Source organism: Notamacropus eugenii, chromosome 1 (genome assembly GCF_028372415.1).
Source record: "Notamacropus eugenii isolate mMacEug1 chromosome 1, mMacEug1.pri_v2, whole genome shotgun sequence".
Classification (NCBI taxonomy): Eukaryota; Metazoa; Chordata; class Mammalia; order Diprotodontia; family Macropodidae; genus Notamacropus; species Notamacropus eugenii.
In genome coordinates, this window is record NC_092872.1 from 534,988,313 (window position 1) to 535,004,302 (window position 15,990).

The 15,990-nt window shown below is 34.7% G+C and overlaps 1 protein-coding gene across 3 annotated transcripts in view; it reads left to right on the forward strand.

Annotated features, from left to right (window-relative positions):
• SLC30A6 (solute carrier family 30 member 6) overlaps positions 1-15,990 on the forward strand; it is a 41,204-nt gene that overhangs the window by 15,413 nt on the left and 9,801 nt on the right. For all 3 annotated transcript variants that reach the window (XM_072634126.1, XM_072634128.1, XM_072634127.1), the window contains exons 5-10: positions 607-672; positions 5,477-5,557; positions 11,342-11,377; positions 12,656-12,750; positions 14,631-14,679; positions 15,061-15,180. In XM_072634126.1, coding sequence (XP_072490227.1) covers positions 607-672; positions 5,477-5,557; positions 11,342-11,377; positions 12,656-12,750; positions 14,631-14,679; positions 15,061-15,180 — 447 coding nt within the window. The remainder of the gene's footprint in view (positions 1-606; positions 673-5,476; positions 5,558-11,341; positions 11,378-12,655; positions 12,751-14,630; positions 14,680-15,060; positions 15,181-15,990) is intronic.

A 15,990-nucleotide genomic window follows, 5' to 3' on the forward strand; every position in this document is an offset into this window, starting at 1 on the left:
GATTGAAGGATAAAAATTAGATTTTGGAGCTAAGAAGAAAGATAACAACATGCTATGAGATTGATGGCCTAGGACTTGTTTATAGCACCCTGCTATTCAGGGGATGGAACAAATTATGCATGTATTATATTCCTTTTGCAGATGGTAATATAAATAAATGTCCATGTGCTAACTTTTAAGAATTGTTTTCATTATTGAGCATGTAAATAAAAGATACTGTTTTGTTATTTTTCCCTATCTTAATAATGTGAATGTCATTTACGAGATAAAATGTGGTTTAATTAAAAAACTGAGTTAAACATTTAAACATCACTTCCATCTAAATGACTCTGTAAAATGTTATGATCTTATGGAAATCGTCTGCTTAGTTTCTCTATAACTTGCCAGTAGTTTTTATTTGGTGCTTGAAAGTTATCCAACAAAGATCTGGGCACACATTTCCAAATAAAATAATCTATAATCCTGTTAGAAGTGCTTGTTACTAATTTACTATGGGCAATCACAGGTATCCTGTAGAAACTTGTTAATTCTGAGCTTTTTAAAATGTAGCTCTTTAGCTTGAAATAGCTAATGTCTGATTAAAGTATTTTCATTTTTTTAATTCAGTTTAGTGACATGTCTGATAAGCTACTGGGTTATGGTGAGGAAACCAAGCCCAGTCTACTCATTTGGGTAAGTTTGAATATTTTCTTCTACTAAGTGTTTTGTTATAAAATAAAACAAATACAACAGGTAGTTTAAAAAGCTGGCCAGATAATTTCTTGAAGATAAATGCTATAAATTTAGAGGACTTGGGGAAAAAATAAGGAAGAAAATAACTTTTGATGGAGATAATAGAATGATTTTTCTAAGAACTTGAAATTATAAAAAGTAAATTATATGAAAAAGGAGTAAATCTATATCTTGACCCTGTCACTTTGCCATTCCTCATTGCTTCAGGCATTTTCACTGGCTCTCATGCTTGTAATGTTCTCCTTCCTCATCTATACCTTCTGGCTTCCTTGAAGTCCATGCTAAAAGCCCACCTTCTACAAAATAACTTTTCCCAATCCCTCCTAATTCTGTTTCCTTCTCTTTGTTAATGATTTCGTATTTATCCTGCATATTGCTTGTTTTACATAGTTGTTTGCCTGTTATCTTCCCCATTAAATTGTAAACTCCTCAAGGCCAGGGACTGTCTTTTGCTTTTCTTCATATCCACATAGCACCTGGCACACAGAAAACAAACAAGCTTAACAAATGCTTTTTGACTTACTGTTGTTGTTAGACAAATGATATTGTATCTTTCAGTAATAGAAAACACAAAGACCTTCACCTGAGAATCCTCATTCTACGTGGTGTGATAAATGTCTTTTGAAGTTAATACAATACAGTATGGCAGGATTCTTGGGATACCAAATATAATAGCAGTGGATTCATACAGAAGTTGAATTTAATCTACTAGGTTTCTGTTTTAACGAAGTGAGCTTGAAATAACATAAACTTGAGCAAGAAGAGAACTATGCTCTCAAAACAATGGCAAAGGCCTTGGCAAAGAAAGAATATACTTTATTCAGAACAAGCATCTAATGGAAGAACAGTGAATGACATTGTCTGTAATGAAGACATCTGTATTGAATACAAAACTGAGTAGCAACATGGCAGAGAATATTGGAGTACTGATTTTTTTTGAAGAGCAAGAGAAGCAATATTGTTATAGAAACATACTGTGGACTACCCACCTAGATGCTAGGTGGAGATAATGAGTGCTTTCCTTGTATCAATTACAGATCTGACACACAAGTTATGATATGCAGAATTTCAAGCATCTGGACATGGTAGAAGTTTTAATTCTGCCAAAAGTAAAACATTAGCAAAATATTTCTTTTTCTAGTTGAAGTTTAGCTCTTCCTAAGGTAGAATAGGCCGTCAGAGGGACTTCTTGATTCTTTTTCTGACCAGAGGGGAAATCAGCATTTATATATCACCTACTAATTGCTAGGCACTGTGCAAAGCACTTTACAGATATTATCTCATTTGATTTTTGAAGTGACTCTGGGAGATAGGTGTTATTATTATCTTCATTTTACAGATGAGGAAACTGAGCCAAATAGAAATTAAATGAATTGCCTAGGGTCCCACAGCTAATAAATGGCAAGGATTAGGAACACCAGTAGATGGATAAACAGATTCCTCTTTCCCCTCCCTCCCCCAATTTCCCAACCCCACATCAGAGTTGACAAGAAAAGTTAAAGATGTTTTCATTAAGATTGACTTCTTGAAGTTGATGTTGCTTTATAGTTCAGATTAACAATGAAATGCAAATCAGATAGTGTGGTGAGTATAGTAGTGCAAATCTCCAGAGAAGGATTCAGAATTCACAAACAGAAATTCTACAGTCCATTCTGTGCTAATTTGTCACCCTCATGCTATCTCTTGATTTTCTGGAAGGATGGGAGATTCTAACAGATTCTTTGGCTTTGGTTTTAGATTAGTCAAGGTATGATGTATGTCTGTTTCACAAATGGAGTCTGTGTATCCCCTCTTTCAATAAAGTATGGAGGGTTGTGTTACAAATGCCCAGAAAAGGGATGATCTGGACAGAATTCTGATAATTCCTTAGAATAGTTTTGGTTCAGTTAAAATCCAAAGAGGTTTTAATACTGTTGTAATACTGCCTATATGTTTCTTTTTTTCATCTTTAATAGAATAGATTAGATGCCTCAAGAGCATGGATTATAAATTTAGAGTTGGAAAGGCTCTAAAAAGTCATCTGTCTAGTCCATCTCCAGGTAAATGAGGCCCAGACAGATTGTAATTTGTTCTAGGTAATACAAGATGTAAGTGGCAGAGATTAAAAACCAAGTCCTCTGAATCCAAATTCAGCCTTGTTTTCACTGCTCCATTCTGCCTCTAGGATCTCTAATCATCTCAATTATTTTTTCCTGCAGTCTTCCCACAGTGACTTTCCTCCTAAATCCAACCCTTAGCCATTCACTTGTAAAGCCAAATTCCTCAGTGACTGTCTTCCTGTGTGCTCTCTCTACATATTAGCATCTCTCTTACCTACTGTCCCATTTCTCAAGGCCAGAACTAATTACTCAATACATACTGGGTTTCTGCCTTTCTCATTAAAGACTGGAAAGAGAAGAACAATCATGGTTAAGAAATAAGTAGAATTCATGACACAAGAGGATTAAGAGAAAACCTAACTTATTTTAAGTGAGTTCAGATATTCACATCTAGGTGAAATTACATCCTAGAATGTGAAAAAAAATTGCAGTTATAATTTCACAGCCACTCTCAGTAATTTTTGAGAAACCATGGAGAATAAGAATGGTATTGGAAGATCATATATGTACAGATTTTCAGATAGGGGAAAAATAGATTCTGGAGAGTATAAATAGGAGTCTAGGTGTGATGAAGACATGATTCTGGAAACTACAGATAAACTAAAGATATGATGCTAATGCCCAGCATAGCTGTAAAACACATTATTATATGTATTGTGACTTTTAAAAAGAGTGCCACAATCACTAGTAGACAACTTAGATTTAGTTTTTTCCCCTTTTTTGATTGGATCACTAAACTGGTAGATCAAGAGAAGGTCATAGACATAATATATCTTTATTTTAGTAAAAGAATTGAAGAATCTCATTGTAGTTTTATCTTATCATGGATGGTTATGGAAGGCACACATTTTCACATGACGCTACGATAATGACACAATGATAAGATAGATAGCTGATATAGTAGACAAAAGGCTCAAGATTCATAATTATCTTGACAGACTGGATCATTTGACTTAAAGTAGCAAGATGAAATTTAGCACATTGGAATGTAAAATCTTGCGTTTAGGTTGCTACATGAAGTACTGAGTTCCTTGTTAGGGCAAGTATTTAAGCAGAAACTGGAGACCAATTTGACAAGAATGTTTTAGAAGGAATTTCTATATTGGATGAGATAAGCTAGATAACCTTTAAGGACCCCTTTTACCTATGATATTATGTGATTGTAAACTCTGATTTTCTCACAGCAATTCAACTCAGAAATATGCTTGCTTTTGTTTTTTAATTTTATTTTTACTTTCAGTTCTGAATTCTTTCTCTCCTTCTTCATCCCCTTTCCTCATCCATTGAGAAGGCAAGAAACACAATACCCATTATACATATGAAATCATACAAAATATATTTCTGCATTAACTATGTTCTGGGGGGAAAGTAAGAAAAATAAAGACAAAAATTTATGCTTCATTCTACACTCTGAATCTATCAGTTCTCTGAAGATGGATAGCATTTTTCACCATCGGCCTTTTGGAATTGTTGCAGATCATTGTATTGATCAGAGTAGCTAAGTTTGACTACCTTATACTATTGCTGTTATTCTGTACATTATTCTCCTCACTTTTTTTACATCAGTTCATATAAGTCTTCCCAGGTTTTTCTGAAACCCTCCCCTTCAGCATTTTTTATAGTACAGTATATTCCATCACATACATTTACCATAACTTGTTCAGCCATTCCCCAGGTGATGGGCATCTCCTTTTTCCAATTCTTTGACATTACAAAAAGAACTGCTATAAATATTTTTGTACATTTGAGTCCTTTTGCTTTTTCTATAATCTCTTTGGGGTATAGAGGTAGTAATAATATTACTTAATTAAAGGGTTTACACAGTTTTGTAGCCCTTTTGAAATAGTTCTAAATTGTTCTCCAGAATTGTTGGACTAGTTCTTTGCTCTACCAACAGCACATTATTGTACCTGTTTTCTCACATCCCCTCCAGCATTTGTCATTGAACCTTTTAATTTTGCAACATCAACAAAGCATAACATCATTCCTCAAAAGAACTAGACTACCATTAGTCTTATCAAAGAACTGTCATCCTCAAACAAATGGACTTTAAATACTTGTCTGCTGTTCAGCTTTAAAGTAAGATTTTAAAGATGAAGAAGAAAAAAACATACGAAGACATACATAGTATTGGAAGAAACCAGATTACTCTTGTTAAATATTGTAGGTTATCTGTCTATACATTCTGTACCTCTGATCTCTTACCTTATGAGGTTTCTAGTCTCTAGTTTGAAAAATGCCAACTTACAGAAAGTAGCAGTTTAATTTGAAAATGTATTCTTATATCTGGTTTAATTTTATTTGTTTAGGCTTAAACACTGACTTGGAATCAGGAAACCTGGGTTCAAATCCTGCTTCATACACTCACTAGCTGTGTTACCCTAGATAAGTCATTTAACCACCATTTTTTCACCTGTAAAATGAAGGGATTGGTCTTAGATGTATAAATGCCAAAAATAAAGTTTAAAAAGAGAAGAGGATAAATATTTTAATTCATATTGTATGCAAAATCCAGCAGAGTTGCTTTTTTCTCTTGTATTTTTTGTTTCTCGTTTCTATAGAAATAGTCTATTTTAGAGACATTGAATGTGGGATTATATTTAACATTTAAAATGGAAGTAATAAGCCTAATTTTCTTACTTTAGGTTTGAAAGATTAGAAGTCCTTGCAGTATTTGCTTCCACAGTTCTGGCACAGTTGGGAGCTCTCTTTATATTAAAAGAAAGGTAAGTATATTCTGATAGTTTAATTCTGATTGCTTTATTTTTTTTTTTTGGAGAGGGGAGGTAAGGCAGTCGGAGTTAAGTGACTTGCCCAAGGTCACATAACTAGTAAGTGTCAAGTGTCTGAGGCTGGATTTGAACTCATGTCTTCATGACTCGAGGGCCAATGCTCTATTCACTGCACCACCTAGCCGTTCCTTATTCTGATTTATGATAACTTTTAGAGGTATAGTTCTGCTTATGCCATCTTTTTGGAGTAGGGGGAATGGTTACTTGTTAGCTCTTCATATTCTTGGTCATGTCACTGTTGAATTACTAGATAGAGTGGTACATTGTATACCATAAGAGTGTACTCCATGGGAGAAGGTGAGAGAAGGGAGGTCAGAAGTGGAGAGTGCTTTATTCAATTTTTCAGAAACATAGTGTTGAAAGCTTAGGAAAACAGATTGGAGTTAGATCATGGAGGGTCTCAGATTCCAAAATAAGTAGTTTACTTTTTATAAAACTACTAAAGGTTTTGAGTAGGGGAGTGATTGATCAGACTTATGCAGTACAAATATTGCTTTGTAGCATTGTGAGGAATAATTTAGAAAAGGATCATAGGTTTAAAGCTGAAAGAGATCTCAGGGACCATATAGTCCATTCTTTTTGTTGTTGTTGTTAACTGATGAGGAAATTGAGAATCCATCAGATTAAGTGATGTTCCCAACACGATTCAAGAAGAGAGACTTAAGAGATATTAAGACTAGTTAAGAGGCTAAAATTTGGGAAAATTAATGTTTTTTTTCATAATCTAGGAAAAGGACTAGATTTAAAACTAGCTGTTGATAGATTAAACTGCCAGCCACATTGGATTTTGGATTTTGGAGGGATGTTTTAAATTTGAGACTTAGAATGTATTTATAAGTATTTGAATCAGTACTGTACATGTACATATTTTCCCTTTTAAAATATTTACTCTTAGACCAGAATAATAACAATAGTTTCCAGTACCTACTGAAATTTTTTTGTCTGCAATGCTAAACTTATTAGTGGTAAATTTGTTATATCAGACTCGTTAACAGAGGTTTCAAGCTGGTTCTCTCAGAGTATAGACAGATGGTAATAGAAATTAAGTGAACTGAGTTAGCAGAAAATTAGGGCCTTGATACTTTATGTTTTTACTATTATTTGCAAATATATATGTACTTGTGTGTGTACATGTATGTACACGTACATACATACACACGCATATATCTCTTGGCTCTCCTAGGTGTCAGATTACTCCTCAATTTCTTCATTGGTGTATTATTTTCCTCTTACTACTTAACTTCAAGGGTACCTCAAGGATCTTTCCTTGACACTCTTCTCTTTCTGTATTTTCTCTGCTGATAATCTCTTTCATTCCTATCACTTAAGTGATCACCTGTTTATATAACTGACAGATCTTTGTATTCAGTATCATTCTCTTCCACATCTATAACTCCCTGCTGGGCACCTCAGCCAGAATGTACTTACAGCACATCACACTCAGCATATCCAAAACTCAGTTTATCATCTTCTCCCCACATCTTCCTCTCCTTTCACCTTACCTGTTTTTGTTGCTAGTATTACCATCCTCCCATTCATCTAGGCTGACTCTTCCATTTCGTTTTCTCACCATATCCAATCACTTCTCAAGTCTTGTCAATTCCGCCTGCACAGCTTCTGTTAGATACATCCCTTCCCCTCGTTCACATTATTATCACTCCAGTTCAGGTCTTCACCATCCATTGCCCAGACTGTTTTAACATTCACTTACCTGGTTTCTTTGTTTCTACATTTTCCCCTTGTCTGGTTTATCTTTTGGTGCCAAGATCTAGTTTAATGATACTACTCCCTTACTCAGAAACCTTCAGTGGGGCTTCGTTGCTTTTAGGATAAAGTTCATACTCCTTGGTTTAGTGTTTAAGGCTCTCTATCATGTGACCCCCGTCTGTAATAATAATAATAATAATACCTTACATTTATATAATACTTCAAGGCTTGTAAATCTATCAGTAAGCATTTACTAAGTAATTACCATGTATCAGGCACCAGTGATACAAAGACAGAAAATGAAACAATTTCCTGCTCTCAGGGAGCTAATATTCGGTCATGGACAGACAACTCATGCAAGATATACAGAATGAATACAAATTAAAAGAAAAGTAATCAAGTATAAAGTAGTTAGAGAGGAAGGATACTAACGTAGAAGTTGGTGCTTGAATTGATTAAGGATTTTGTGAGGCAGGAGTCGGGGGGAGTGCATTCCAGGTATCAAGGAATCTCACCACGGTGACACTAAGATGGGAGATGTAGTGCCATGTGTAGAAGGCCCTTTTGGCTGGACTGTGAAGTGACAGAATTGGGGGGCAATGTATAATGAGGCTGAAAGAAATTGGACCATATTATGTAGGTCTTTAAAACAAAAAAGATTGTGTGTCATCCTGGCAGTTACTGGAGAGTTTATTGAGTAAGGGAATGACCTGGTCAGATATGTGCTTAAGGAGAGTCATTTTTGTAGCTGTGAGGAGATGGACTGGAATGGAGAAAGACTTGGGGCAGAAAGGAATTAGCTACCATTGCAATAGTGCAGGCAGGAGGTGAAGAGGGCCTGAACTGAGCTGGTACCTTAATTAATAGTGAAAAGGGCATGGATACAAGAGATGTTGTAGAGATAGAAATGGCAAGATTTGGAAACTGACTGCATATGTGGGTGAGGGAGAGAAAAAAATGAAGGTTAGTTCTGTAGCTATGAACCTGAAAGGCTAGAAGAATAATGGCACCCTCAACAGAAACAGGGACATTTTGGGGAAAGATAATGAATTTCACTCTGGACATGTTAAATATATGCTGTCTACAGGGCATCCTGTTTGAAATGTCCAATAGACAGTATGTATGTGGAACTTAAACTAAGCGGTATGATTAGGAGAGAACTATATCTGTCTATCTATGCACACACACATATACACATATATATGTATAGGTATACACACACACATATGGATCATGAGTCATTTGCATAGAGAAGATAATTAATCATATGGGAGCTGATGAGATCTCAGAGAGAATATAAAGAGAGAAGAGAAGAGGGCTGAGGACAAGGCCTTTGGGAAAATACCCATAGTTAGAGGAATGGTGAACTTTTAAAGGACCCTGAGAGGAGTGGTTAGATAGATAGGAGGAGAATCAGGAGATAGTGGTGTTATGAAAACCTGAACTTCAGAGGTCAGGAAATAGAAGGACTGAGAAAAGGACATCAAGTTTGAAAATGAAGACCATTGGTTACTTAGAGCAGTTTTAATTGAGTGCTTTACGTTTATTATTTCATTTGAATCTACTTTCTAATCTTATTTACATTGTTTTCCTTCATGCAGAATATGCTTCAGGCAAATTGGGCTACTGTTAACTGTTCTCTCACTCCTTTTCATCTTCTGCCTTCATCTTAGCACAAGCCTTGCCTAAAATGTGCTTCCTCTATATCTACATCTGTTGGAATTTTTCTCTCTTTTCAAGACCTATCATAGATGCCACTTCTTCCATGAAGCCTGTCTTTATTCCTTAGCAAATGATTTCTCCTTCCTTCTGAGAACAATTTATATTTCTCCTTTGCCCCCCATCACATTCTATTTCAGATTATACTTAAGTAGATTTTAAACTCCTTGAAGGTGGAGATTGTTTTGTTTTTCATTTCTATGTCCTCAGTACCTAGCATGGTCCATTCATTTCACATATCATATAATCATAGCATTTCAGAGCTGAAAGGGACCTCAACTGCCAAATAATCTAACCCATACACAAGAGGAATCCCCATACTAATATACTGACAAGTGATCATCCATCCTCTATTGCAAGACCCACTGACTCTCCAGTCAGGTCATTCCCCTCTTAGAGGACTCTCACTGGGAGACATCAAGCCTCGATTGGCCTCTTTGCTGCTTGCATCCATCACTCATTGTTTTGCCCTCCAACTTCTACACAGTTCAACCCTTCACGTACTTGACAGCTAGCATGTTTCTCCTGAGTCTTCTTTTTTCCAGGCTAAACATTCCCAGTTCCTTCCTTATGTAACATGGACTCAAAGTCCTTTTTTCCTACCCTGGTTGCCCTGCTGCTCTCCATGCTCTTCAATCTGCCACCATCCTTAAACTGTTCTACTCAGAACTGAGCCAAATATCCTAGGGGTGGTCACTACAGGGATCTGCACAGCAGGACTGTTAAACTCACTTCTTCTTTATTCCTCGAAACTACTACATTTTTAACACAGCCCAAGGTGGAGTTAGCTTTCTTTCTTTTCTTTTGGCTGCCCTATCACACTAGAGATGATTACTGAGCTCACTTACCATAGTCACTCAGGTATTTTTTTTTTCAGAACGATAAAGTTGATTTTTTTTTTACCCAAGTGCAAGACTTTACATTTATCCCTTTTGAATTTCATCTTCTTAGATTCAGCCCCAAAATTCTTTTGAATTCTAGCTCTGTCATCCAGTATGCTAGCTGTCTCTTTCAGTCTTATGTCATCTGCATATTTGATGAGTATAATGTCTGTACTTTTATCCAAGTCATTGGTAAAAATGTTAAACATCCCAAGTCAGCACATAGCCCCTGGGTATTCCACTGGAGACCTCCTGCTGTATTACATTTAACCATTAATAATTACTCTCTGGTGAGGTCTTGGGGGTGGATGAGAGATTGCCTTTCAACCAGATGTGAATAATAAGTATTTAATGTTTGTGTAATTGATTTGAATTGATCTAATTATTCAGATCATCAGACTGTTGGTTTTGGTCCCCAAAAACATGAATGGTTTTTATTCATTATTAAGTTAGTCTACAAGCTTACCATGTGCCATTCATGAAGAAAGGCAAAAACAGTCTGTCTTGAAGGAACTCATCCTCTAATGGGGGAGGCAGCATACAAACAACCATGAACAAGCAAGATTTAGACAGTATAAACTGGTAATCTCAGAGGGAAGCCATTATCATTAAAAGAGAATAATTAAAGTTTCTTGCAGAGGGTGAGATTTTAGCTGAAATTTAAAGGACTCCAGATTAGTGAGGGGGAGTAACATGAACCCTGGAAACATAAGATAGAACCCAGTTATAAAGGATTTTAAATGCCAAATAGAGGAGATTGATTAATTCTCAGTGTGGTAGGCCAAACCCTGTTTCACTTTAAGTATAAACTCATTTCAGCAGAGAATTTTTCTTAATTCTATAGTTTTTTTTAAAACTTCATTGATTTTTTTAAGGTTTAAGTTTACATACTCCTCCACTAAAGCCCTACACTCATATCTCATTGTATCTTAGAGATGAACATGCCCTATCAAAGGTCACGCCAGTGGATTATACACTTTCAAAATTCTTAATGAGCTGGAACGTTTTCCATTTTGAGCCCAGTGATGGACATCCAGGAACAGCCTAAGTTTGGAAAGGCCTGTCACCAGATTGGCCAAAGCAACTCTCAAAGAACTTTTGCTTAGAACAGTTATGATCTTCATTAGTTAGAGAAAAGCATCTACAATGTTGAAATCAGAAGTCATTGGTATATTTCATGGTATAAAAGTCAGATAATCAAGTTTACTAAGCCTAGGCCAAATGCATTTCTTGGTTATTTAGAAATCTTCAGTAGAGGCCTTTATGGCTAATATTTAAAAGTTAACTTTTATCGTGAGAGTTGGAGTAATTGTGTTTCATGAGGTTTGGGTAGGTCAAACATATAATAATTTTTCTCTTGTAATAATTTATAGAACTCATTTAACAAATTCCATGTCATTTCTTTCTTTAGTGTGGAACGTTTTTTGGAGCAGCCTGAGATACATACGTAAGCTTGCATTTTAATATATGTTATTTTTCATTTATTTACTTTTCATTTTAGTGTTTAATAAATGTGTTTTAATAGATAGTAATTGATTTTTCTTCTGCTAAAGTTAAGCATTTACTAGCATGCTTTTTCAAAGTGCTTCAAAGATCTCAAATTAATTTTGCTCATTGGGTTGCCCCAATGTTTTCTTCCTCAGTTTTATTTAGTTTCCTAATCACTGCCCTAAGAAGTTTGTAAGCAGTCCTAGATTGTACTTCCCAGGATAGCATCTCCAAGCATTGCTCCTATATCCTTTAATTGTTAAATTTTGTGTATGTGTATATATGTATATATAAAAACATGTATGTAAATACGCAAAGACAATATAAATTATATGCATATGTAAAACATTTTTAAATTGTTACTGTAAATTACAAAATAATAGGCATGAAGATTGTCCATGCCTGCTCCAAACTAATCAAAGTATGACTTGTTCTGTATATTTACAAGAGGAACATTTATGCAGTTTGACTTTTAAAATGGATCTTTATAAAATATCATAAATGCCAAATATTCTTTTTCTATACCACTTGAGAGGCAGCGTGCAGTAGTAGATTAAATGTTTGAAATTGTGTTTAGATCTTCTCTTTAACAATGACTAATTATGTAACCAAATGCAAATCTCTTAACTTCTGAGCCTCAGTTTATTCATCTGTAAAGTATGGATGACAGGTAATTAGGTGGCACAGTAGATAGAGTACCAGGCCTACAGTAAGGAAGACCTGAGTTTGAATCCGACCTTAGACCTTACTAGCTGTGTGATCATGGGCAAATCATTTAACCTCATTTGCTTCACTTTTTTCAATTGTGGAAGAAAATGGTAGACCACTCTAGTATCTTTGCCAAGAAAACCCTAAAGCGGTCATGAAGAGTTGGGCATAACTGAAATGAGTAAACAAAATAAAGATGGTAATAGTACCCATAATCTTATAGGGTTGTTATGAGGCTCAAATGAAATAATATGTATAAAGCACCTTGCAAACTTTTAAGTGTTTTATAAATATCAGCTATTATTTTTGTGAACAGAAGTATATGGTCGAATAGCTAAGACGCCTGAAAGAACTTCAGAAACCAAGTTCAGATTCTGGTCATGACTCTTGAGTCATTGATAGACAGCAAGAAAATAAACCACTTTATCTCTCCATCTTTCTCCATCTTAAGGGTATAGATAATGATATGTATCATGTGAAATGACATTTATTGTCAAAGGAAAATAATCATGAATTTTTTTTCCTTTAGGGGACGATTATTAGTTGGTACTTTTGTGGCTCTCACATTCAACTTGTTTACAATGCTTTCTGTTAGAAATAAACCTTTCGCTTATGTCTCTGAAGGTATGTTTTTCATTTGCCATAATAAGTAAGAAAATTCACTTTTTTAAAATGAGCTCTTCTTACCTTGATTGATTGTTCAATCTTCCCTGTAAAATGGTATTTTTTTCTAATAAAAAACATGGCATAGTGGAAATTGAGTTGTCCTCAGAATCAAGAGGATCAGATTCAAGTCTGAGCTTTGATATATATTTGGCAAGTCTTTTAACTTCTCAGAATTCAAGCAGCTTTCTGAGAGTATAGTTGCAGAACAGATATCAAATTGAATTGGTAGAGGAAGTTTCCTCACTGTAATCTTCCTACACAAATGAAATGAAGCTCCAAGCCAAAGATTTCTTTTTCTTTCTGGTAATTTCATTATGTCTAAAGTGTTAATCACCTACATCAAATATAAGAATGTGTTCTAAAGAGAAGAAAGGTAAAGAACAATGATTTTTAATACGTTTTGTAGCAATTTTAAAGCTCAAAATACAAGAAATGTTAATTCAGACCTCAATAATTTAGTTATAGAGTAGGCTAAAGTATATTAATACTATCTATAAAGAAAAAAAGACTTTGCTAAACAAATTAATAAGTGAACAGTCTTATAAGGAGAATGCTTATTCTTAAAAGAACTGTATTTTGGGGCATTTTAAAGTTTCTCTTTAAATGAAGTAATTGAGTTAATTACAAATAATTGTAATCCAATTAAAACTAGTCCACGAGGACATCTGTTGGGCAATATTTTGTAAATGCATATAGTTGGAAATAACAAAACTTTCTTTCAAAATATTTTGCAAGTCAAAGGTTTTCTTGATTCAGACTGGCTATCACTTTGGTGGTCCAGTTAATAAGGTTTTATTAAGGAATATCGGTATTTTGGGATCCTTCAACCCAAGAAAGGGCCCATAGCCAATGGATGGATAGAAGTGGTAGTAGGAGGTGTAGTGGGTGGTTTGGCAGAGTCAGTCATTGCATGTCAGAGATCCTGAGATATTCAAGGAGAGGCATGTCCTAGGACAGGCATTTTTAATCTAAAGTCTGTTAAATTTTTTATAATCTTGGTAACTAAATTGCACTCTATTAAGTTTTCTTCGTAATCCTATTTATTTTATGCATTTGAAAACATGATTCTGAGGAATTTGTAAGTCTCACCAGATTGCCTTAATGGGTCTATGACACACGAAAAGGTTAAGCATCCTTGTAGTAGATCTTAAGTCTTTGCAGAATGGGTTAACCTGAAGAACACAGCTACTTAAAATTCTTGTTTAAGCTAAAACAGTTTTATAATTTCTTATGATATAGAATCTGGGGACCAGTGGCCTAAAAAATAAAGGACAAAATTTGAGATGAGCATATTAGTGATGTGAAAATTTGAATGAAATAATCTGGAAAATTTCACTAAAATAGGTTTGTATAGAGCACTGTATTATATTAGTTTTTTACATTAGTTCTTTCAAGGCAACTAGTTAGGATATATTGGAGCAAAAGAGACTTTTGACTCAGACTTTTGTCTCAATGGCCTAAAATTCTGTTCATTTCAACAAAGCCCCTATTGTGCGAAACGGGAATCACCTGTGCTAGGTGTTGGAGATGTAAAAACAAGAATAAAAAATATTTCCCTGCCCTCAGGAGCTAGTAGTCTACTTGGGAATACATCATGAAAACAAATATAGCTAATTTGAGGGGAGAGTAAATCATTAACACCTAAACCAGGGAAGTCTTCTTGTAGGTGACACATGCAAATGAGAAAGCTCTTCAAGGAATCTTATTAGAAGTATTTCTGCACATAACTTTGCCTGGTATTCATTAAATTTAACAGTAAGTTAAGGAAATCAGGAATGTTATTGAATTTTTCTCCCTTCATGTCATGTTACTAATAAAATCTGTTATATTTTATGTAGCTGCTACTACTAGTTGGCTTCAGGAACATGTTGCTGATCTTAGTAGAAGGTAAGCTTGAATGAGGTTTGGTTGTAATTTAAACAGTAATACATAATTTTTAAAAGTATAAGAAATTAATCTGTCTGCAGAAACTGTAAATTGGAAGTATTCGTTCTGTAAGTACAACAATAGCACAGAAGGTGGATTCTTATTCTAACTTTACTTTTCTTGTTAATAACTATTTTTTGAATTTGTTGAATTAGCATAGGTTCCACAGATAAAATACAAAAAATCCAGTAGACATTTATCAGTTACCAAGCTTTGTCCCAAAATTTTTCTTTCTGTAAAAAACATGATAGATGATGTGTTATTGAAATGCAGTTTATTCTTTGGTAAATTTTCAGCAGAATAGTATTGATGAATTCTACTTTGATTTGTTTTTCCTTCTAGTTTGTGTGGAATCATTCCAGGGCTTAGCAGTATATTCCTTCCTCGAATGAATCCTTTTGTCTTGATTGATCTTGCTGGAGCGTTTGCTCTTTGTATTACATATATGTTAATTGAAATAAAGTAAGTATTTTCCTTACTCCTATTAGTACTAATGACTACTCTATAGACCTGATTTATTAGAGAGCCAATGCAATGTTACAGGAATGCTCCTGGATTAGAAATCAGGAAACCTGGGTTTTAGTTCAACTGAGTCACTAACATGCTGTTCAGTTAAGTTATTTAACCTCTCTAGGCCTTAGCTGCCTTATGGTTAAAATGAGAGAGTGGGAATTAATAACTACTAAGATTCCTTCCACTTAAATATTTTAAGATTTTTGTGATTGGTAAAAATACTGTTAAGTTAAACATTTTGTGAACTGTCACCAGAAAAACAAAACAAATTAATGTGGGAATGATTTAAGGAAATGAAACACCCAGTTATTTGCTTTAAATTATAATACCCACATTGTTTCTACACTCATGTTGCAGCTATTGCTATTAGAATAATGCCTTTATTGCTAATAAACTCTGCCCTGTTTTAGAGAATAGGACACCAATTACAAGAGAATACTGCATATATTGAAAAGCACTTGGGAAAGGAGTATGTATGAGGAGCCTATGACTTTGGAGTATTGAACTGTCTCATAAAGCAACTTCTGACCAAATTAATCCGTTGGTGGAATTTTGTACTCTTAGGAGAAAAGCCTCTATCAGTAAAGTACTAGAGGACCCACCCCCTTCCCCACCTTTCAGGGAGTTCCATACTTTCACAGTACCAATCAGGAAGTTAGTATTTTTGTAGCAAATTGAATGAACCCTTAAATTCAATTTGTTTACACAAAATAGGCTATTTTTGCTTCAGAGAAGTAAGAATTGAAATAGATGTTTGAC